General features: G+C 44.6%; 1 protein-coding gene across 1 annotated transcript in view; it reads right to left on the bottom strand.

The window, feature by feature from the left end:
• Positions 1-1181: 1181 nt before the first annotated feature.
• ctif (CBP80/20-dependent translation initiation factor) overlaps positions 1182-25286 on the bottom strand; it is a 35287-nt gene continuing 11182 nt past the window's right edge. Inside the window, exons 6-13 of the mRNA XM_079289521.1 lie at positions 25036-25140; positions 24862-24940; positions 16910-16986; positions 10321-10909; positions 9339-9638; positions 6834-6989; positions 1918-1971; positions 1182-1796 (exon numbers count right to left, since the gene is read on the bottom strand). Coding sequence (XP_079145647.1) covers positions 1575-1796; positions 1918-1971; positions 6834-6989; positions 9339-9638; positions 10321-10909; positions 16910-16986; positions 24862-24940; positions 25036-25140 — 1582 coding nt within the window. The 3' untranslated portion in view covers positions 1182-1574. The remainder of the gene's footprint in view (positions 1797-1917; positions 1972-6833; positions 6990-9338; positions 9639-10320; positions 10910-16909; positions 16987-24861; positions 24941-25035; positions 25141-25286) is intronic.

Genomic DNA, 25286 nt, shown 5'->3' with positions numbered 1-25286 from the left:
AAACACTTGCAAAAATGTCCACCGCAAAGAATGGCTTGAGTATGAGAACATGTTAAAGAAGCATTTCACTTCTTTCTGTGTGCCATGCTCTTTTTGTTTTTTTTTGTCATCACGTCACTTTGTCCTTTTTGTTCCTTCAGCAACAGAATGATGTGAATAAGACCAACTGTCACGTCCTCAGCTTTCCCTCAGCTGCTGCAGGCCCCGCAGCCGAGAGCTCCTATGAAGATGATAAATTATAAGGCCACTAGTCCATTAAAACATCCTAAAATCCCTCCTCTGCTTCACCCATGTGTCTCACTACTGAGATGTTTCCTATTGATCCACAAGCACTGATTCAAATTCAACTTTAAAGCAGAACAGTGCAAAACAAATCAAACCTGTGCAATAAGGCCTACCACTAAAACCTCATACATACACTTCATAAAAACAAGACGTCGAAATGAACCAACAATAAAAACACTAAATTATTTTAAAAAATTACATAATGATAATATCAAAGATGTGGTTAACAAAGCATGTACATGCACGACTTAACCTAGGAGAAGAGACCTTCCACTCTAGGGCCAAAAACAAAAGACTTATCACACAGCAGTGTTAGTTTTAATGCTTTTCTAATACTGCCCCCCCCACTGGAATATTTTTTACTGCTCGGGGAGCAGGGAGCCGGGGTGCCAGAGGGGTGTGTGTCGTCTCACATGGGCTCAAGCAGCCATCTGCCAGCCTACTCTAGCCAGCCTGATCCTTATCCTCCACCCAGCCAGCAGGCCCAGCAGGCCCGCTGTCTCATCTCCACAAAAAGGCTTCCTGCAGTGGGGTGTGGAGTTTGGGGGGAGAGACAAAGGCGGGGAGGCGCTCCACAGCGAGGCCCTTTGACCCGGTCCCTGGCCCCGGCGGGGCAGACGGCCCAGACAGACAGCACCGTGTTCGCTCCCTGCCGCCGCCTCCTCCTCCTCCTCCTCTCTCTTTTATCAGCCACACAGACCCCAGGGGCTGACGGAGAGACAGAGGAGGGGGGGGGGGAGGGCGGTGGGCAAATGAACACAATGAAGAGACTGACACGGACTCCCCTGACCTCCCACCCTAACCCCCTCCATTCATCTTCGAGTACGGATCGCTCTATTCCCTACGGGCAGGCTGCTGCCCTCTCCTCCTCTCCCCCACTCTCCCCCCTTGTCTGTTCCCTCCTTTATCCCTCAGCAGCCTGTGCAAGGTGAGCTCCCTCTGTGTGGCCAAGCATGCCCCTACTGGCCATAAATACGTTGCTGTTTTCTTAAATGTGTGTCAAATGAGCTCGTAGTGTTGCCTCGATGGCTTGCTTGATAGCGAACTGTTTGGAGGATAGTGTACGGTTATCTGTGGCAGTGCTCGCCTATCTTGGAGGAATTAGCAAATTATACAACCAAGTTCAAAACCCACGTGAAGCACGGACTCACTTCGGTCGGAGAGTGACTTTATTCTTAAATTCCTGTGTTTTGGTAAAACTAAAAGAGCCGATTGACATTCAATTGGAAAATGTTTCCAAGGGGCTTTCAGGAGGGCTCGTCTCCTCTTCTCCCGTGGGAGCTGGCACCCTAGGCAGTGGTGGTGAGCTTCTGGATGGTCCGGTTGTAGTATTGGGTGGTGAGAGCCTCCAGGGGGCTCCAGTGATGTGCGTGCAGCTCGATGACCTCCATCAGGAGAGAGCGAGTCAGCTGTGATTCGGCCGGACTGAGCATCTTGTCCCTGACGGCTGCGAGAAGCTCGGTCATCATCTCCGGGAGCTGCTCCTCCAGGAGGCGCCCCATGCTCTGCAACTGGTGTAGAGGAGAAGGGATGGAGGGGGGGGGGGGGGGGGTATAGAGGAGGCAGGAGGTTAGAGAGAGTGTGCTTGTCCCTTACAGTGAGCCAAACAACGCCTGGCACCTTGTTACATACCTCCATTGAACAGCACAGGACTGCATCTTCCTTAACATCTGTGGACTCCAACAGCTGAAAGCGACAATAACAGACACTATGTGAACATACGGGGAACCTGCAAAGAACTGCATCACAGAGTGAGCGAGCAAACTCAAGGCCTGCATATAAATAAATAAAGATATATAAATGTACATTTGGGTGGAGGCCACATGGGGAGATTAAGCAAACGCAAGTGTTTGTGTGTGTTAAGCAGTTCACGTGGAGGAAAAAAAGAGAAAGACCTAATCCCAATTGTAAATATTTTCTACATTAACATTTTAAATCTTGGAAGACAACGCACCCGGCTTTTCATCCTGGCAAGCCAGCTCACCATCAGACATCAAGGCTGGCTTTACGCACACTGTATGTATGCGAGCTCGCACACACACACACACACACACACACACACACACACACACACACACACACACACACACACACACACACACACACACACACACACACACACACACACACACACACACACACACACACACACACACACACACACACACACACACACACACACACACACACACACACACACACACACACACACACACACACACACCGTAGCCAAAAACAAACAGCGGAGCTGGTAAACACGCTTGCTGGCTTCCCAGCCCCAGCACTGGCCCCCATGCACAGATGGGCATACAACTGGCTCTTTCAAACAATGCGGGGAGCGACGGCAACAAAGGGAGGTAGAAGCACAGTGAGCCGGTAAACATCTCGTGTCAGACTACAGCCGAAAGACATTTGGTTAAAGACTTTTACTCCTCACATGTCCGTTTCCAAAGTGCTACTTTGATTAACATGAGGGAGGAAAAGGAAGTAACAGAGGAATGTACTTCAACCGTAGAAGCATAGACCTGCTGCACAACGGGCAAAATAAAGCCCCTTTCACACATGCACTGCAACCCTAAACTGATCTAGACCCAGAGGAGCTGTATGCGAGAAGGCAAACGTCCGAATCAGTCGGACCGGACATTAAACAGACGTTATGCCGCCAGGTCCCCAGTACATCGTCAGTGCAATGTCTGATTGAGCCCATATGTGGATAAAACCAGGGAATTCATGGCGAGCGAATATGCTTTGTGTACGTTTCGTACGAAAAACGGCAGAATAGAAACATCCAAAGGGTGAAGATACGGAGTCATTTAAACAAAGGAGGCAACGAACACGTCGAACTGGAAAGACGAATCAGTCGGTAATGTGCTACGCCAAAGTCGTCAGACAAATTCAGGAAACAGCGAGAGATTTGGTTGATTATGACCGAACTACGAACCTGCTACCTGACAGACGACTTTAAAGAATACTATTGTACGAGATATTCATTATACATACTTTACTCACATTTCTTTTGACATATACTGTGACGTTTTAGACTGATGGCATTACTTTTTGATGATATTTTCATCATTTTCATGGAATTGTATACTATTGTTTTCATGTACTTTACATTAAATATGACTCTTATGACATTTGAACAGCATACCATACAATGACACATACTAGGATATATTTATGATTTCTTTGTGACAAAGAATTCATTCAAACTCAAACTATATTTACAGGATATTAAACTAACTATTTAATGACATACTATAACTTTTTTGTATTGAAAATGACATTGCATATACTATGACATGAATGGCATACTACAGGATAACTTTATGACATGTGTGCCAACTCATAATGTAATAAAATACATAACACATCATAATTTAAATGCAATACAACCTCATGATGTAATAATAGGCACAAACAACATGAATTATGAACTAAGCAAAAAATGTTAAATAATGCAAAACTAAATTCACGGCACAGTGTAATCATAAAAAAACAAAGAGTACTCCTTAAAGAACCCTTCTAGTTCCACATGACACAAGTGGCTCACAGCTGGCTTGATATCGAGGTGCCCCGGCCAACTGACGGAGCCCACATGCAGCATGTAAACAAGCAACAACTCAACCAATCACTTTAATTCAAAACTACACAACGCTTGAGCACTTTCTTTACGAAAGACAGTGCCGACGTGTATGCTTCGATGGGTGCGGTGACAGCGTGGCTGTTTGATGTGGGAACCAAAGTATCATCGTTCCCAGAGAAGGAGAGCTGTGTGACAAGCAGGATTAGCTCATAATGACTTCTCTGGGGAGCCCAGGAGGAACTATTGCTCAATACCTTTTAAAACGGTCTAATCTATACTCGTTTAATCAGTGCCCCTATCCACTGCAGTAGCCTTATGTTCTCCAATGCGCTGCTACACAACAACATGCATGAATCACTCCGTAATACCTGCAAGAGGAAAGGAAACAGCGTTTCTGTGAGACAACTTAACACAGAAAAGCCTCTCAGCTCAGTTACATAATCAAGAGAAGAAATCTCTCAGCAGAGGGAAACATTGGGATTCTGTGTGATTTCCATCAAGTACTTTTATTCAAAAGACATTTTACCTGGAACATAAAAAGCGAGATAAACTAGGCCAGCTAGTCTTGTAGCACTAAATAGAAGAAATGCATCCAACACGAAAACACCTTCAATTACTCGGTCAACTAGAAAAACATCCATTTATTTATTTAAACATTCTCGTTGTTCAGTTTGACCGAATTACTCAAACTCGTTTTGTGTATCGTGTGCCATCACACTGCATGGACCGGAGAGAAAAACATGTTTGATCAGAGGACTAATGACTCGAATGCTCAAAGTTAAAATTACGACCGCTTCAACGTTGGTTTCCAATAGTTGCATAGCAACAGCAGGTCTAAGATCAGCACCAGAACTTACAAATCAATGGTGCTTCAAATGTACATTATTATCTTAAATATACATAATCATTGTCCGACTATACTTAATATTCTGAGTTGATTGTCTGACGCGATGAGGGCCCACGCTCTCTCAATACAAACAGCCCCTGAGGTCACCACGAGACTGTGAATGTGCATGATGTCTGCAAACCAACAGATGAACCCCGACGAAGGCGTCTGTGGACAACAAGCAGGTCTTTCTCTTCAGTTAAACGTTGTTTTATGATAACTCGAGCGCCCTGCTAGCTGCCCTTTCCTCCTCCTTCTGATGTCTCCACGACGATCTGACTGTGCAGGACGGTACCTTCCTTTGTCTTTTTTTAAAAAGGTACAGTATTATAATAATCTGTTTTGTATTGGGCGTGTGTAGTACAGGCTGTGCTTTACATACATTTATGTAATTGTCTGGAAAATGTTATTAAAATGTAAATCTTTGATTTGTAGCTTTATTTAAACAGTTTAATGGACATGCTGTTCTAACCGCAACGTTTCTTAACAAACAATACAACTACAGTAACGTGCTGGAAGTGCAGCACACAAAGGAGAAGAAAAACTTGATTCACAAATATCATAGTGAGCCTAAAACATTCAATGAAAACGTCTCTTTTTTCATTTTCTTCTTACACGTTCACCGTGAGATCTTAAAAGTCGATAATATGTCAGTTTACAGTTTGTGCCGATCCCAGTTTCAATGCACTTAGTCGAAGATTATCTGACTTAGTGCATCTCTGTGGGTTTCTGTATTTATTTATTTTGATTTAAAAATCCACACGGACACATCCGTTTTGCTTGTAAGTCATGAATGGATGAGATCACCGCGCACCGACTTGCTTTGTTTATATGTACAGCTGTCATGTATTCTCAAAAACACGGCTTAGCACACCTCAGTTGTCACATAATCCTGTTCTGCCGGTTACAGCTACAGCCGCGGCAAAACGCACTGCCACACACGCGCACACACACACACGTGCAGGTACACATACTGTTTTTTGCAAATACACACACAGGCGAGTGCACATTATGGCAGATAGATTATAGCCGGAATCCAACAACAACATGTTACGACAGGATGGACAAAACAGCAAATGGATAAAAAAAGATAATCTGGAAACACCGGCTCTGGGAAGCGGAGGTGGCCTAACAAGCACATGACTCGCAACCACAAACGCACTAAATCACAGATTACTGTTCAAATATTTTGACATTTTTTAAACTGTGTTCTGACCTCGAGCACCATCAGGCTAAATGTGACACTGCTGACGCTGGAATACGGTGGTGTGCTACTCTGCAGGTCCACGCCCTCGGCCGTGTCGCGGAGCCCTCTTAACAGGCTGCGATAATGCCCTGGGCACACGCTCAGACAGGGCGTGGATGGCACTAGTTGTGTGTTGATTGTTGTGTGGGGTGCGTGTCGAGTGCCAGACCGGCAGCGGTGTGGACGTGGGTGGTGGAACTACCTGGCACGTGCCTCAAACCTGCCATTGCTTCTTCTCAACCTCTCAAATTTACACAATGAAATGGTTTTCGTCCCCAGATTCTGTCGTCTCTTCTCTCCGTTCTTTCCTACACGTCGTGCCATCGCTAAACGTCTTCTGCAGCAAACTGTCAACCTGACCGCAGACTCCTTCGCTTCCTCTCACCTCTTCTCTTTCTCCCCCCCCCCCCCTCTCACTCGCTCGCTTCCCCTTTCAATATTCCATCTGTCGTTAACCACTTCTGTATCGCGAAGCGTCTGCTGTGGCTACCCGAGCTGGTTTACCATGGAGACCAAGGGAGTGTTTGTGCAAGACAGCGTGACCAGCTGATGAGAACTGAACCTGGGGTCATGCATTTTCCTGGGACCGATGGTGTCCTGACTGTTCACACCACTAACCAAACCCTGTTGTGGCGTCTCAAGTCTAGACAACGTCTGGCCAAAAACAGGAAACTAGGTGCACTAATCGGTCTGAACAGACAAAATGTACAGTCACAGCGGGGCGCTTTCCTGTTTTACTGGAACAAGTAGACAGGGTTGATCAATCGGTAATTGGCATACTTATTGATTTTAAAAAAAAGAAAAAGGGTGCGTGTGTGTCTGGTACAGACCTCTCGTAGGCAGGTGTAGATGGGACACACCAGCACCCTGAAGGGCTCCGCTGAGCTGCTCCTCATGGTACCAAACACCTCACACAAGAAGGTGATGAAACCGAGCCACCGCTCCACATCAGACTGCTGGAGCTGCTCTCGACAGGCAAAGTCCACCTGTGGGGAGGTGGAGGGAAGGGAGAAAGAACAATTCAGATACATATTTGGTCTGGAAAATACAACGAAAAGCGACAGTCTATCCAGCTTTTGTAAATGTGTGATACAGGTTCTAAGTAGGCGGTAGGTAGGTGGATATATAAGTGTTTCATGAATTCATCAGCAGTGGTGGCAATCACCATTAAGATCTCTGCTATCTCCCTGATGGGAGTTTCTGTAGGTGGCACACGTATTAACCTCGCAGCTTAAAGCACTTAAAGCCAAAAAAGCAGTTGAAAAGCAGTTGAATTTGGTTTATCTGCCAGCAGCAGAGGAGAATATGTTAATGTGGTTTGAAAGTGAAGGGTAGTGAACTGTGTCAATGCTGTGAAAGTGTTGGGGTTAATATGGGTTAATGCGTAATGCGCACTTGCAAAGATGTTACACGGCAGGTTAAACTGAAACTTTATTAACAGTCAGAGGATCTCACTCTGCTCACCCAGCATGTACTGGCTGTTACTGAAGTGCACTAGAAACACAAGCAGCTTATATGTTCACGGACTCGTGCGACTGCACTGAAGGCCCGCTTGTACACAGACACGCACAGAATATGTGCGGCCTTGAATGGATCAAACAGAAAAAACCTCACACTCACACTGTCAAAAACAAACACGCCACCCACTCAAAAACAGCTGCACTTGCCTCTCATACACCTCCCAGGACATAGTACTGTTCGCCACAGTACGTGACACTTCCACAACAAACGGTAAGATACACACGAACTATTTAAGAATAGAAGATGACGAGGAAGGAGCCGACGGCAGTAGCAAACAAACAAAGGCCACCGGCTCTTCTCAGCTGTAAGTAAATAGCATCTTCCACAGGTAACAACCTGCCCACATTTTAATGACAGCAGCAGCAAAGCGTGACGCCTCTCTTTTAATACACAGACTAACTGCCCCCATATTGAGATCTAGGGGTCTGGAAGCAGCATCATTGATCACGGCCTTCGTGAATCCACTAGTGGCATTTAAAACCTTTTAAAGCAACAAAAAAACGAAATGTCAAAGACGAGGAGGGGGTCCATGCTGGCTGGGTGGGAATTAAAGTGAGAAATGAAAGAAGAGGAGGTGACCGCACAGCTGTGAGAAAGCATAGAAGGGGGTAAAAGGAGTAAGGTGGGATTCACTACTGCTGGGTCTGGAATAACAATCTCAACATCGAAAGAAAAAAGGTGTTTTAATGGAAAAACAGAAAGTAGGCTCGGGTCGAAATGAGCATCTCCAGGAGACGGAAAGAGGAGTGAAAAGATGGCAGCAGGTGGGTTAACACTTAGACCTTGACTGTCTTCTGAAGACAGCGCGTAAGTCTCGTTTGCCTACTTCTAGACTGTCTGAGGCGAGGTTTGTCTGAATATCAAAATTGAGGAAAGGGTGAAAGGGAGAAGCACGGTTAGAGAAAGAGGAAGAGAGAAAGAGAGAGGAGCTGTGCCGGGGGGGAGGGAGCGAGGCACTGGCCCATGTCGTTCTGGGTGAGGGGAGGCAATAAGACAGGAGAGCGCAGTAATAGAAAGCTCGTGAGGGACGAGGAGGGAGAGAGGCAGTGGAATATGTAACAGCTGAGAGGATGCTGCCTTCATGGGTGCAGTTAAGTGTGTGTGTGTGTGTGTGTGGGGGGGGGGGGTCTCTCTCCTGGGTGTTTAGATTAGCCACTTTACTTACTGACATTTACAGAATCACACACGCACATGTGGCTTCCACCTGAAAGTGCTTCCTCATAAAACCACTGACATTACAGCGACATTTCTGTTGCAAACATCCAGTGTATAAAATGACTTGTTGGCCAAAATAAACATCTGCTAATTTATCAAGCGCTGGTAGCTCAGCAGGATCTTTGAAAGGGCATTTTGAGATCTTGTTGACAGTACGTACTGTATTTCTTGGGATATTTGGGTGCAAGCTACACAGGGCTTAGAAATAGTGAAGCAATAGACTTTAGTGAGAGAGTGAAAGGTAGTTTATCCAAAATCTTCAGGGTCATTAATGCATAATCTGATGATTAGGTTAATCAATTGACAATTTAGTTCATAAAATGTCATAAAACAGTGGAAACCGCCACATACAATCTCCCAGGGCCACGGCTGAGATCTTTCAAATTGACTGTTTTGTACGACTAACGGCCTAAATTCAAAGATATTAAATTTTCGATTATATAAAAAGGAAGAGCAACAAATCCGCACAATTAAGACGCTGGAACGAGAGCATGTTTGACATCGTTGCTTGATAAACGACTTCACACAGTTCAATATTAACACTGGATAATTGAGAGTTTATCAGAATAACATGCTGTAGTAGGCGGCAGGGCTCTCACCTGCAGCATGTTGAGGAGCAGCGACCGGAACTTGGTCCCCTCCACCATGAACAGTGCCATCTTGTCACAGAGCTTGGCGGCTGTGGCGGCAAAGCTCCGGTCTGACACGGCCTTGCAGTAGATGGTGCCGACCACCTGAGCCAGGGTTTCCTCGGACCGCGCCGAGCACTGCGCCTCCTCCATGAAGGAGGCCAGCTGCTGCTCCACCCCGCTGCTGTTGCTCCTCATGCTGTTGAGAAGGTCCACCAGCCGGTCCATGCTCTGCGATCCGGAGCCCGGCGCCTCCACGCGTGCCTCCTCCTGAGGCGGAAGGTGGAAAAAGGACATGAGCGGTAGGTGACGATATTCAAATTGTCAACGTTTGACAATAATAACGGACATGAACGCAGGAGTTGCATTGGAAAGTTGAGGCGACAGCCCCGTGCAGACGGTAAACTACAACCAAAACAAAACAAAGGCTGCTTAAATAAGTTGCATTCTATTTGCTGGAGTTCAGTACACGACACAATCAAGCAAAATCTGTCTCCGAGACTGGATCCATTGAGTCATTGGCGTGGCTGTTCATTAACTCCTGCCTGCGGGGGAGTTCCATGCTGTCAAATTGAAACCACCCCGCGGTGGTAACGAGTTAGAGGAGCAAGAGAAGCTGAGAGCAGCAACACACGTTGGCTGACTCGCCGGTTTAGTGCACAAAGTGGAAAAGATCAAAAACAGTGAAGCTAATGCTGCTTTAGCCTCTTCACCTCTTCGTGAGGACATGTCTGGGTGTGTCGGTCTGAATGCTCAATAACTAAGGAGAGGAACGGCCTGAAGAAAGGCCGTGTGAGAAAACTATATGTCTACTTGATGACAGTGTGTGTGTGTGTGTGTGTGAACATAATGAAGGTAATTATAACACTAAATGCTAGCATGTGTGTACACATACACATTAGTCCTGATTGCCTTAATACTGACTGACGGGCACTAAGCAGCTTTTCGGTACCTTGTCCTTTAGTCTCCTCCTCAGTCTCTCCTTCGACGACTGCAGCAGGCTGATTTTGGGCTGCTCCGACTGGCCCTCGCCTCCCTTTCCACTTCCTGGCGGGTTGGGAGATTCCTTCCTAACTGTCAGATGTGGGAACGCATTGGTAGTGGGTGTCGACACTGGTCTGGGTGATTCATTGGGACTCTTACTGCTGTCGTCTTGAGGAGGTCTGATTTGCTCGTCTTCTGGTTTTACATTCTCAGTCTCTCTGTCTTTGGTTGTCCTTGGGGGTGCTCCTTTGTCACCTGTAAAGTTAGTCTGTCCATGCCCCGGGCCTTTCGGATTGTGGTGCCAACGCCGGTTCTGGCTGTATCCGTGGTGCGGGGGTCCTCCTTGGCGCTGCCCATGTCCTCCCTGATACTGGCGAGGCGGCCGACCAGCAGTACTGTTTCTGATATCTCCCAGTTCCGTTAGATTCCGCTCCTGTTGGTTTGGGGATTGCTGTTGGGATTGATCCCTCTGGTGCTGTGGTGACTGCTGTTGTATCAGCTGAGGTTGGTTCTTCCCCCCTCCTCCTCCTCCGCCTCCCTGAGGCCGCTGTTGTCTCCTGGAAATGAGAGCAGGTTTCAGTTAGCTTCATTGTGATGTAGCAGCAGCTGGCTTGTTTCTATAAACTGCTCTGCTACACTTTAACCGCCCCTCTGTGTCACAATGGCACCATGATGCTCTCCAGCCTCCTCACAGCCCCTCTGTCCTCCCAAAAACTCATCGTTCGTTGAAAAGGGATCCATTTTCTGTTTTATCTTCAACTGCGTATCTACTAATAATTCACAACTAGACACTAACAGTAACCCGTCATCTACTGACCCAATCTTTAAGCAACTGAAAAATGAAAAAGCACAATGACTGCTTACATGTGGACGCGCAGTGTGTCTGTGTTTTCCTGTCCTGCATAGCTCTGTCCTTTGGCTGCACTGACTCTGGGCTTGACAAGCCGCTGACATATGGTCCAGGGGATTAGACACCATGGCACAGAGGAGGCAGCCTATTATCTGCCTCAGTCTGTGAACTAGCACACCGTTGCTCGGATAGAAGAGTGTTTTTTCACTGTGAAATCAAACGAAGGGGGTTTACATGTTTTGTGCATAGGGGTGTATATAACTAATCAGTGACAGATTGCCAATCAAGGACAATACAATTATGAATTTCACTTGAATAGTAAAAACCTGAAACGATTTGGCCAAACTTGTCTGAATAAGAAGCCCCATGTATCCTCTGTAGTTCACCACAAACGTGACTCACTTTTACTTGCCAGAGACCACAGATGGAAACTAGCTAGTTGCCAAATCGGATGTATTCAATAGTCAAAACCAAAACACACACTAAAAGAAACTGTGCTGAGCTGTAACTAACTGCATAAATGCAGACATGACAGGTTAGGCATGTTGATGGACAGATAACTGGTTAAAATAAATGAGATGAACCCTCAAAATCTGGGTAAAATCCAGCCTTCTGTTTGAAATCGATAGCCAGCTCCAGTACTTGCTCCGGTATGAAGAAATGATGATACATATACAAGTGTTTAATATTGAGTCCTGTGGGTAACCTTCGTCTGTCTACCCGAAGAGATTTCAACAATCAGGACTAAACACAAGACGCAAGGTTTCTTTGACAAAGGAAAAATAAGATACACAAAAGCAAGATCTTTTGAGATCAACCAGAGGTGTTTCAGCCTCGAGGGCCGCTGGATTGACGAGCGAAGAAAGGAAACTTTTCATAAGCGCTGTTCAAGTGTTGTGCAGCGTGGGCTTTTCATTGTTCCTCACAAAAGCCCTTTCCTTGCACTTTTTAATTCAACCGACCGAAATTGAATGAAAGGTGACTGAAAAAGGTCAGACATATTTGAGACTGCGTTACAAAAGCACACACACTATTCTACCTCGTGAAAGAGAACGGTGTGTCACTATGACGCTCTAAAGTTAAGGGTTGAAAAACATTTCATCCCAAATAAATGAATGTTTGAACAACCTTGGAAATGTTCTCTGAGCTGAAAAGAAGTTTAATACATTCGTATGTGCAGGTCAAACACATCTCAGCAGAAAGAATGCAGCACTGATATGCGGCAGAGAGATAATGGACTTTATTGTGCACGCAGAAATTATAAAAGATATATTTTAAAAGATGGAAAAGAGTTCTCTCTCTGCTCAACAAACATTTCAGCTGTTAACTTTGAGGCCTGATGAAAAGAACTGCCAGCAACCGATGAATGTGCGCTGTAGACACAACACAACAACATGAACACATTTCCTCTGTGAGTCAGTTTGAGTGATCGAGGCAGCATCTTCCTCCATCGCTAGCTGGCAACACTCATGAGGAATACAGAAACAAAGTGGATGAAATCGACGCAGCCGTACAGCAGATTTGTCATCAAAAAAAATGCCAAACATAATGATTCCAGGTTCTCAAATGTGAGAATTTGCTGCTTTTCTGTGTCTTGCATAGCAGCGAATTGAATCTCTTTGGGCTTTGGACGGTTGGTCGGACAACACAGAATATTTGATGATGAAGTCACCTTGGACTGTTGTAAGGGGCAGTTCTACGGCTTTGTGAAAATAGTTGGAGGCTGAATCAACAATGAAAATAATTGCAATTCCTACATGTTTCTTTGACATTGTCTACTCCTAGCGACTGCAGCTTCTCTGTAAACCGAAAAGGATGCTGGTGTGACGACCACGACGCTCAAACAAAGTCAGACATTTGGAGACGTCGGATTGGGGCTCTTGAAATTTGACAAACTCTTTAAATTGTCATCCGTCTGTACATATGAATGTGTGCGTCTGTCTCGAGAAGGCGTTGGAGGCTATTTATAGGTTTTGTTGGTGGTTCATTTCGTTGAAGTCGTGTCTGGCCCCTCTTCTCCCCTCTCTTGAGGAGGTTGGCAGACAGTTCATCTTCTGACTCCTCTCCTCTACTCAACAGCCTGCCGTCCACACTATGCAAATACTCAGAGCCTCTCTCAGTCGTGTGTTCATCAGCTCGACACAAAAACTGAGCTCCTACAAAGCACAAAAGTGTGAGGGGGGGGGGCACCCACTCCTCAGGCACTCCCTGTCAGCATCCTTCAATGTCTGTTTTTCTACAGCAAACTTTTAATTCCTAGAAAGCTGCTGATTAAAGTTTTAATTTGTTGAACCAATGTCTTCCCTCATCATAAAATAAATTACAACAGCTTAACATTGACTGACAGAAATTGTGAATTCTCACTTAATGACTGAGAAGTTTAAAAAGAAGATTATTCTCTCTCTAATCAAATCACCGGATCAAATGCCCGAAAAACACGTATCCGGGTCCACCTTTGTGCCCGGTATCTGGTTGATGTTGTCACTGACCTGGCTGAGACTTGCCGCTTTCCCCCGGGGCCAGTGGGCAGAAGTATGGTTAACTGGTCTCGGATGAACTGATCAACCGCTCTAAAAGCAGGAGAGGAGGGCGTGCCACAATGCAGACGAGTGGACGGATGAAGAGTGGAGTAAAGTGGCAGACCAATTTGGGGAAAAAGGAAGGGAAGTTTTGGAGACAGCATGAAAGGAGAAGACACGAGGTCATAAAAGATAGAGGGGGTGGTAAAAAAAAAGAAAAAAAAAAAGAAGCAAGGCAGCAAAGAAGCAACAAAAAACAACTACAGGTTGATTACTACGTCATTCAAACAACATGCAGAGAACTACAGGAAGTGGTAACTCAAAATGTGAAATGAATTGGCAGTTATGATCACGAGAGGTGGTAGGATACTGATGATTGATCGTGGCTGTTGCTGTATGTGGATGGAGAACTCGTGGATCCATTGGACCACTGGTTGACCCCGACCAGCGAATCGATTGGCCCGGAGGAAGAGCAGCTCGCAGGCCCAGACAGTCAATAACTCGGCACGAGCTCCACGCTGGCCACAACACAGCGGCTTTAATGGACTGTGGGGAGACGGGTCTCAGGCGCCCGACTGAGCATTTGCATTACTCTATTTTAAACAAGTTTTACGATTCTAAATCTCAGGAACTGACTGAATGTGTGTGCATACGTGCATGCATGAATTAAGAGATTGCAGACCTACCGTGTACTTGTACTTTTACACACATTAAACTGATTTTGTGCCACAGACTTCAGAATTATACCTCTCAATTCAACGGCTCACATAAGCATTTGTTTACTTATCCCTTAATAACAGCAATGTGGGAAACTGGATGGCAGGTAGGTAAATTGTTCTCGCAAAACGGACAGAATTAAGTCTAGCGCCTGAAAGCGAAGAAGAAGAAGAAGAAGAAGAAGAAGAAGAAGAAGAAGAAGAAGAAGAAGAAGAAGAAGAAGAAGAAGAAGAAGACGACGAAGAAGGAGCCTATTAGCTTCTTCTTTGCCCCTTTTTCTGTTTTGGAGTAGCGAGCAGTAAGCAGCACATTCCAGTAAATCACAACTAATTTCAGCCCTGCTTGACGTGCATACTAAAGTAGAAACACATGCACTACCGCCCCTTTCTTTTCCTCCCTGCCGCAGCCAGCCTACACTTCTCCTTTACTCAACCTCTCAGTCTCACTCAGTTTCTCTTTCTGGTGCTTTATTCAATACAACCCTCAAGCTTTGTACATGTATTCAAAATGATCAATATTCATCTCCATATTTCATCATCACCTTTTCTCTTTTCTTCTCCCAGCTGTGTTGACAATACTCCACGAAATATATACGACTATTTACGTGGTATCTCATTACAATTAATATGCATCGCCACAGGCTATTTGTTGTGTTTGGGAACCTGGAGACATCGACATAAGAGGATGAGCTGGTTTGGTAGTTAATGTATTTGATGGGCAAACATGCAAAGCTCCATAAAGGAAAATATATGAATGTTTCCACATGTGAACACATTTTATACTCTTCTCTGGATCAGGCGTAGTTCATGGTTCTTGCTTTCTCCATCTCAGCAGTGCAACATGTACTACAGCCCTCTTTGGTTTAAGGGGGCATGAGGTTAAAAGGCTTTCCCCAGGCTGCATGTTACCCTAAAATATAACCACATCAGAGGTGAATACTAATATGAATTGCCAATCATAGCCTGTTGGGATATTTATATCAAAACTCACTGCTGAAGCCAGTTTTAAGGTTCACAGGAAAATACATGTTCAGTCCAAGTATCCAAGTCTAATTTCATCACTCAAGAGCCATCGAGCGGAAAGCAATACACATTTTTAGTCCAACGAGATTGAATTGCCCATTTCTTGTGGTTGAAAGGTTCAGATTAACGAAGTTATTCAACCTTGTGATAAGAATTGGCTTTATCCAAGTTTAAGAATCCGCCTTCAAGCTCAACATTTCTCCGTATTTGGTCAGCCCTTAATCACAGGTTTAACTCTCTGTTCAGTTCGAGCATACTAGACAGTGTCTTGTAACGTTTTAGTATGTTTGACATTTTTCAATTGTTCCCAATGATAGAACAAGGGTTGGGCTGGGTGTGTATGTGTGTGTGTGTGTGTGTGTGTGTGTGTTGGTAAAGTGGTATGCTTTGATGCAAGCTGTAAAACAAAGTGGTCCAAATCTTTTGTCAATGCGCAGCTGATCCGATGCAAGTCACCATCTCTGACACAAGTGAAGCATCCACGTGAATACTTTCCACTCGCACACACATATGTATACAACAACTACACACGGATGTGAAATCTCCCCTCATACACGAACTGTAACGCACTGACAAAGTCTAATTGGAAGCGTGCAAGAAAACAGGATGGCCTCTGGTTAATTTTCCAGCTCACAAAACAAACAGACTGAAACCAAAGCAAACTGCTTTTGGTCGAGTTTATATTTTTGTTCCCGTCTTTTTGCCAGGCCTGCGCTGTGTCCATCACACATAAACACAATAGCGCATGACAGAACCAATTACTCTCTGCACTTAAAAACAAGGATGAAAGTGCTTTTGTCCATTTGGTGGAGCTAAAATTTCCTCTTTTTTTTTTTTTTTTTAAACCACAAATACAACCCAAATATTTTCTCTTTGCTTGTCTCTTAGCAACTGAAGAACGGTTTTCCAGTGACATCAGGGCAGGGAGCGAGAGAACGAGAGAGAGAGAGAGAGAGAGAGGGAGAGAGAGAGAGAGAGAGAGGGCTGTTTTCTTCTCTTCAGGACGTGGTCTCAATGAAGTCAGACTTGGGTGAAATTAGATTTCAGAGTGTGTGCAATTACAGCAGATGTGCCAGGATAAAATAAAAATAAAAATCGGTGTCCGAGTTAAGAGTTCGGGGGACAGGAGGACGACGTTAACGAGGTTAAATGTCACAAAGCACGACGAGGGAAACATCATAAAAATAAAGCAAGCTCAAGCGTTGAGGGCAAACACGGTTGACTGAATACAACTTTGAATGTCTCCTCAGTGGTTTTTTTGAATTTGTTTCCTGTCTGCAGTGAAGTGTGGAGCCTGCATTCCTGTCTTGACGTTGCTTTGGCGGGGGAGAGAAGGCTATAAGACTGGCTGTGCACTGACATCAACAGCAAAAACATTCCCTCTCACTGAGGTAGGTATGTGTGTGTGTGTGTGTGTGTGTGTGTGCAAAAGCTTGCATGCGTCATTACCGTCGGTCATTTCTCCTCCGTCGGAAGAGCTTTTTGGTGTGTGCGATCTCGGCCTCATTAAGAAGGGGGGGGAAGACCTGTTAGAGACAAATCACAGAGGAGACAGCTGATCACTTTGTGGAAAGTATCGACGGAATTCTGCACCACTGCACATGCAAAAGCTGATAAAGTGCTTGCTTTTTACAAAGAATAGACAAATTATAGCCTTGTTCTTTGATTCCAGACTTCTTTAAAAAAAGAACATTTTAATGATTATAAAAAATTGCATCTTATTTACTGCACAGAATGAGATTAAGAGAAGTGGTTTGTCAAATTTGAGAGGCTAAGAGAAAGAGTTGGTATTTAGGGTTGCCCCTAATGAATATTCTAATTAGTTTAATTGATTATTCATTTATAATTTTCAGAAACAAGTAAAAAAAAAAAAAATCCCCATCATAATTTCCCAGAGGTGACATTTTCAAAAAAAAAAAAGCCGCAAATTCTCACATTTTAGGAGCTGCAACCAGCAAATTATATTTTGGTCCTTTTTGCTTGATAAATTTGATTAACTTCAACGATTTGATCAAAAATTGATTAATTGATTAAATTTTCAGCTATAATAGAGAGCTAACGTGTGTGTGGTGTGTGTGTGTGTGTGTTTGTGTGAGACAGAAAGCGGGAGGAAGACCGAGAGGCACCTGTGTGTGAGAGAAAGCTGTGTAACGTTATCTCTGCAGGAAAAAACATTTTTATTAATACTGCGTGGCAGGATGCAGCACTCTTCTCTTTTCAAGACTTCAAGGTGTCAGTGGAATTTATTTCTCAGAATTTAAAAACTCTTGGCACAGCCTCGGGCAAAGTACTGCTTCCTGTTTAACTAGATGTTGCCAAGCACAGGTACATAATATTAAAACCTGAAGAGCGAGACCATAATGAGTTATTCAGATCAATAAACAATATATTTATTTATTTATTTCGTTGATTATATACATTTTGTCGGCATGTGGCTGTGGTATACGATATTATCATGGAATGTATTCGTTACATAAATTCACTTCCTGTGAAAAAGAAATAAAACCATCCATTAAACATCAGCCCTGTCAATCAAATGGCACACCGGCCCTGAGCTCAGCATCACTGTGGCTACAGGACCAGCGCTGTCGTGGAGACAGACACTGTGCAATGGCAGCTGTTGCATAAATGTGTGTGTGTCTAACTGCTGTGCATAGGGAGTACAAAACACCATGTTACAAGCAGATACTGTACACTATAAATTGTGGATGCTAGAGTTTGTGTCAGTTAACATCAATGTCAATCAGAGATCAGGGAAGTGAGAGTGTGTGTGTGTGTGTGTGCTGTACAGCAAATAGTTGCAGGCTGATGCAAAGCAAAAAGCCCCACATTTCCCCAAACTCTCAACCCAATGCAGTGTGCAAGAAGGTGACCAAAGTCTTAAAGAAGGAGGCGGGGCTCTTGGGACAATCTACTTCTTCCTTTCTAGATAAAAAGTACTGTATACCAAAAAAAGTAATTATTTGATTGATCATGTTTATGTGTACATATTCACTGTCATTTAGATGCGATACATACACTGTTCTGTAAACATTCTGCAGTACTCATATTTTTGTGTCCATAGATTTCTCTTCTGTACATTCAGACTTTCACACTGTATTCTAATGAGGTTGCTTGCTGTTTGAAAGTGGTGCTCTAACCTACTTCTCTCTTAGAGCGGCTGCTAAGGGATTGTTGGATTCTGATTGAATCCAGATGTGAGAGGCAGAAAGTGTGTGTGTGTGTGTGAGCGTGCAGGGGGGGGGGGGGGGCACTCTATATACATGTGGCACAGTAATATCCAGAAAGGGGCAAACAAACTGTCTGCTAGAACAAAGCTTTACTTCGAGCAGAGACTTTACATATAAACCCCAAAAAGTTCCAAATAGTTAATGTCTATAAAAATCTGCTTTTTCCCCCCAGACTCAAAGGAGCACCTGACAGGGAGGAACAGTAGGTGGCGAAAGCTGCTGTCGTTTTCCGCTTGGATATCATTAGCTGCAATTCTGCCTTCAAATGGTAACCAGATGACAGCGTGCACGCGCACACGGTGAAATGATGCACACCACACATTTCAACCAAAACCGTTTCAGTTGTAATATTTACCGAATACTAAGATATTCTAAATAAGAAAAAAAGAAAATTGCATTTCATGGACAGCAGCATTGCATTAGAGAGAAGCTTTAGACCCACAGCTGTGTGCACAGTTGTCTCTGTGGCTGAAAGGGAGAGCGCCGTGTGTGTGTGTGTGTGTGTGTGTGTGAATATGCTATCGGCAGGTAGCAGCCAGCGCGCGGGGTAGATCAAAGGGAGGCGTGGGCCTTCACCTCATGGCAGGCAGCGCGAGCTCTGCGGACGTGACGGGGGGGTAGAGTGTGAAAGAGACTGAGATCAGACTGGGAAGAGATTTTGTCCGTGGTATTATTGATATTTGGAAGAGTAAAGACTATCTAATCTATCAACTAGAATAAATGAATTGAATAATAAATAAATTATTTATTTAGGAGACTGTTAAGGTTTCGGTAAAGGTTAAGAGAGTGATCCAGGAAAACACCTGTCCACCCTATCATCTGTCTTTAGTCGTGTTCAGGCTGGAAATAGAGCTGCGTTCAAAAATCGCAAGGGGCGGTGTGAATATGTTGCTACAGCTACAGTGAATATCAAATATTATCCAGCGGGGTTCAGTTACGAGTAATAGATCTACGAGCAGCCATCAGACATGCTTTTATAAAGCTAGAAAGTTGTCACAGCCACAGTCAATTTATTCTCCATTTCAAAATGCACGAGGGAAACACTGGAAGTACCCCATTAGCGCTACTAAGAAATATAGCATCAGTGTGTGTTTGAATGCATCTGATTGGCCGTCGTCGCCAAGCAGGATCCTGGAGGTGTCCGTAAGAAAAGACCATCGAGGAGATTAATGAGTCGATGAAAAGGACGGATGTGGACGTGTTTTGATTGAATAAAAAAAAAGACAGTTTTGACAACGTGATTCATGTAAAGTTTGAAGGAAAGAACAGAATGAAAATGACTGGAGCTGTCAACACGGAGGAAGCATGTGCTAGTTGAGGGATTCAGGAACAATGATGATGACTTCAGATCCATGGCAGTTGAATCTGTTCAATGTTTCCTTTGAGGTCATTACATCCCTGAGACAGTTAGGGATGACATAGCGAGTGGAGTAAGTTATATGATTAGATGGTTAGATTCTTTCTGTCTTGGAGGCAGGGCTGAAAAGTAAAGCATTCGTTCTAACCAAAGGCAATAAACAAAGACACACACAATATGATAAAACAACTTGTCACCGCGAGCATCTCGACAGAAAAATAACGAGACAAAGTGTACGGCAATAGCCCGTTTGTGTTGACATGTGTTCACGCGTCTATTTTACATTAAGTTACCGTAACGCACGAGCATTAAGAGTAATTCTCAACAGCAAGTCTCGGTTGTCACTCGGAGTGCCAACAGCTCACCCAACAACCAAAAAAACCAAACAAAGTGGTTTGCTGTCAAGTTTAAACTTTACAACCCTGATTTGGGGGGGGGGGGGGTGTTTCATATCTGCATTGTGTTATGTGCTTGGGTGTGCACGTCTGCATTGAGAGGAAGTTGACACACCACGTAGCAATCCAGAAAAGAAATCACAGGTCACTGAAGGAGGCGACCGAGGATGCTCAAAGAGAGGATGTGTCCTTTTTACAACCACTCCACGTTGCCACGTAGCTCCCAAGCAACAACAGATATCTTCTTTGAAAGTAATGCATGATGTAGCCATTCAATTTTAGGACTTCCCGATGGTTTTGCCAGATAGGTCGTTGACCTGGGTCAGATACCATTGTGGATCCATTCATAACAATGATGTCGCTTTAGCGTGAAAAGGGGGTATAAGTACCAAGGGAGCAAAGTCAGGAAATGAGAAAAGCCAACGGAGAACGATGATTGTAGAAGTTTCTCTGCAATAGCATAGAAAGTGAAGTGCACGTCTTCTGGCCCCTTCCAGTGTGCAACAATTCTGGTATGATGTTCATTCAGTCCGTCCATTGTTTCTCTCAGCTTATTTATGTTGCGAGGGCCCTCGGCCAAAAGTAATACATTTAAAACTATCCTCATTTTCAGCCTCGTTATTCTGCATCGTCAACTGTTTTACAATGCATTTACTTTATCATTTTAGAATACATTTGGTTCATCTCGTTTGTGTGTGTACATTTTCACGGTCTTTCAGATGCGATAAATTCAACAGATCAAGTCACTGTGTGGAGTAAATAACTAATCTTCCAAGGTATCCTGCTTTCATACACGTTCTCAAGGCTCCAGCGATTGAGGCGAGAGCAGAGCGGACTACAGCGGTGATTAAGTTAGTATGTGTGCGGTTGATCGAGTGTAGGAGCCAAGCCAGCAGCAGGACCAGGAACAATAGCAGGAAGAGACCACAGGGAGGGGGCTGCCGGTCACCATGACCCCCTGGATATTGTTCTGCTGCCCACCAACATTTGAAGGATGGAGGGGAGGAGGAGAGGAGTGAAGGACGGCATGAGTGGAGAAGGGAGGGGGGAAGGGGGCGGAGCGTAATGATGGCGGTCAGAAGAGAATAGGAAAAAGGAAACGGCGAATCGGAAGAACCAGAGGGAGACGAGGTAAAAGATGATAGAAGAGACCCGCAGCAGTGTGTTTGAGGTGATCAGAAGCATACAGGAACAGAAAATGTGTGCGAGTGAAATGCTTTGAGTAGAATGCAGACAAACTGACAGCTGACAGACCGCCCATAAAAGACCACCCCACCCCCAGTGTCCCTTCTCAACTGGAGTCCTGCTCTGCGGCACGTACACTTCCAGACGGAGGGGCCAACCAGTCTGTGATATCTCAGCTCCAGACTCCGGCTTTGTTCCACTGTTGGATGGCTTTGTTCCCGGATCAGAGACCGGATGTCTCCTAAAATGACTGGCCGGTTTCTCCCTCTCTGCTCGGGCGAACCCTAACCTTCTGTTCCTCCTGTGGTGCCCTCCAGTCTTTTTTTCTGTTCTACATTTTTTATTTCATCACTGACAAGAGTGGGAGAAAAACCCTTGACGTGAAATCACTTTGAAATAAAATCATAAATGTATAATATATACTTGTATCCTGCTACAAATTAGGAGAAAACTGGTTTGCTATGGCCGTGTTTTAACAGGAACAGTTTTGGGAAATACGCTTTCTCGCTTTTGTGGAAAGAAAAGCAAATAAGCATGTATCCCAAAATGATAAACCGCTCCTTCAAACATGCCACATGCTGTTGATAACACTGCTTACAGCCTCATGGATACTGCCTGGACTCTGGTAACACGGAGCCAATAAATCACCTCACGGGAAAGAACATCAGGTCACAACAGTCACACAGAAACAGAAGCACCCACTCTATTTCAGATGAGAAAACTCCCACAGGTGAGAGAGTCTTATGATCAAACGCAGCATTTCATCAAAATGGGTCCAGAAAGATGTGTGTGCGCATGACTTTGCTGCTGATGTGTGGATGTACAGACGTTTGCTGATAATATTTCATGTGGCTGTCACAACACGGAGGATCATGCTGGCTGACACCATCATGTGGATGACGCCAAACACCGTGCGAGTGAGATCGAGTGTCCACGCTGCCGTACAGTTTGTGTCATGAAGGCCGGAAAGGAGATACAACGATCTCCCGTCTCCAGGGGGAAATATTGCTACGCGCCAGTTCTGTACTTTCTGAGAAGGGGGGGATTTATTAAATAGAATTCATGAGTCATTATTTAAGCAAAAACACAAAACATTCTTTGGTTCCAGCTTCTGCAAGCGGAGGATTTTCTGCTTTTGAACCATTGTTTATATCGTCAAATCAACAGCTTGTAATGTCACCTGGAGTTTCCAGGCCACCTGGAATGGCCAAGCAACATGTTTTAATGATTTGTTTTTTTATTCTTGTTTGTTTTACCGCTATTTTATATTTGATCCTATTACTGTTTCTTTGTTGTAACATTGTTTGTGCTGTTATTCAGAATCCATGTGATACCTCACGTACGTCTACAGCTACATACTCGATGTCTGACCCCTGAACGCTTCCGCCGTTACAACCTGAGGCTGGATGTGAAGGCAGACTTATTGTATGAGCAGGTTGACATTCCAGAGAGGCCGGTAGAGGTGCAGCACAATCTGAGGGCAAAAGGAGGAAGGCCTCTCTCTCACACACACACACACACACACACACACACACACACACACACACACACACACACACACACACACACACACACACACACACACACACACACACACACACACACACACACACACACACACACACACACACACACACACACACACACACACGGCTTGTCCAATTTTGGTGTAAAGTGTGATTTGTGAGGGATTTCTGCCCTGATCTGAGTCATGCACCAATCCAATACTAATACTTTCCCATAACACCGTGGCACTGTGCACGTATAATAAAAATGTTTGCTCAATGTCGATATTGATACTGGTAAACAACTTAGACATTTAATAACTCCTCCGTACTCTTGATTGCAAACCACTCCGATGCAGTTCAACGGGAGTTTGAATGTGGTTGCAGTTATTTATGTTCGTGTGGTTTCTACTACTGGCCCCGAACGTGGAAAACACCAACACGAGTGCCCTCACAGTCGTCTTGGGGGCTATCCCAGACCAATAAGGGGATCGTCGGTGGATGGCTGGCCTCATTAGAGCGAGAACAAACGGTGGCCTGGCATCACCGCTGCATGACTCCGCCTGGCAGAGGTTTAGGAGAAACTTTAAAGATGCCAGGGCATCACACCCAGCACAGACAGAGACCGTGAGAGGACGGATGAAGTCAGAAACAGCGAAGGAATGTGAGGGAGAGAAAATGGGGCAATCACTCCCCAGCTCAGTGCCCACACATATCCGACCCCAAGCTCATCGGACGAACGCGGCCCACCCCTCTCTTGGCTGTAACTGAATAAACGGAAATGTTGGCTCGGGAGCCATTCAATGAGGAAGCCATCTTGGTAGTGCAACTAGGCCCATCTTGGCTGTAAAAATAAATAAATATGAGAGGTAGTTTGGCTACAGCAGCCAAGAGGGGAAGGAAAGAGGAAGGCACCGGCTCAAACACGATGGAAGACGATGGAAGACATTTTGGCTCAGAGAGCAAGGAAGGAAGAGAAGAGGTCGACCTCGAGTGAATTCTGTCACCCGGGCTGAAACACACATCACCTTGAAGTTCAGCAAGGAAACAAACGGGGGGGATTTCTTCTTCAGATTATATATGAGCAATTATGTATTGTTTAAGATAGCAACATGCATATATTCTTTAAATTGAGCTCAAATGCTGTTGAAGAACGGACAGAGAAAGCCTCAGAAACAAACAGCCTCCTTAACTTTTCTGCTGAGATTATTGGCTTGAGGTGTAAATGTTGTACATACATTTAACCAACAGGGGTCAGTATAACACCCTGAAACACTTGGTGAACGCTCACTTCAGCATCTGACCAGCAGATGTCCCCAAATGTTCATTTATGACCAACCGGTCTCATTCATAACATAAATATAAATCTACAGACTGATTTTACATGAATTGATTGTTATTCAACAGACAAAAACTGACACGAGATGAATTTTCCTCCTTTTTGCCAAAATGTTTCATATTCTGGTCATTTCACTACGGACCTTACTACACCATTGCTCTGGTTAACACACTTGCTATTTCTTCCTTTACGCCAACAGGGGTCGCTCTCTACCCACTCATTGATGGTCAGCTTATTGTCTTGGTGAGATGTTTGCTGTTAACTTCATCCGTGCAGAAGAAGTGCTTTACAAAACTACATAGGGTTGCTTTCACAAAGAACCAGAATGAGAAAACTATCTAGAGGCATTTTCTTTAAAAAAAAAAAAAAGAGAGAAAACCAGTGACTCACAGTATGCAGATGGGGTAGAAACTTCTCTATGTCGTTCATGTCTATACCGTCATCTTCCTCAAACTTGTTTTTGTTCATCCTGAAAGAGAGGTGGATCCAAACGGGCTTCATTAGAGACAGAAGACAATCCTAACGGCACGACTGAGATCAGAGAGCTGAGAACAGAGAGCTTACCCTTCTCTGTCAATGTGTGGCAGGTGCTTTGGTATTCCTCTCAGGTGTTTTCTGTGGAAATGGCTGAAGTCCAGCTTCTCTGGCTGGATGTCCCAACCAGCACCTCTACGACCACGAGACAAAGAGATGTAAGGTCAGAAACAGACAGTATCCACGCATACGCTTCAGGAGTACATGACATCTTCTACATTTTGAACACAGGAAAGAAAAGAAAATTATTCTTGGTTGTGATCAGATTTAATTTGTTCATT

The sequence above is a fragment of the Melanostigma gelatinosum genome (genome assembly GCF_949748355.1).
Source record: "Melanostigma gelatinosum genome assembly, chromosome: 18".
In the NCBI taxonomy this organism is placed as follows: Eukaryota; Metazoa; Chordata; class Actinopteri; order Perciformes; family Zoarcidae; genus Melanostigma; species Melanostigma gelatinosum.
This window is presented reverse-complemented; position numbering and strand designations above follow the sequence as displayed.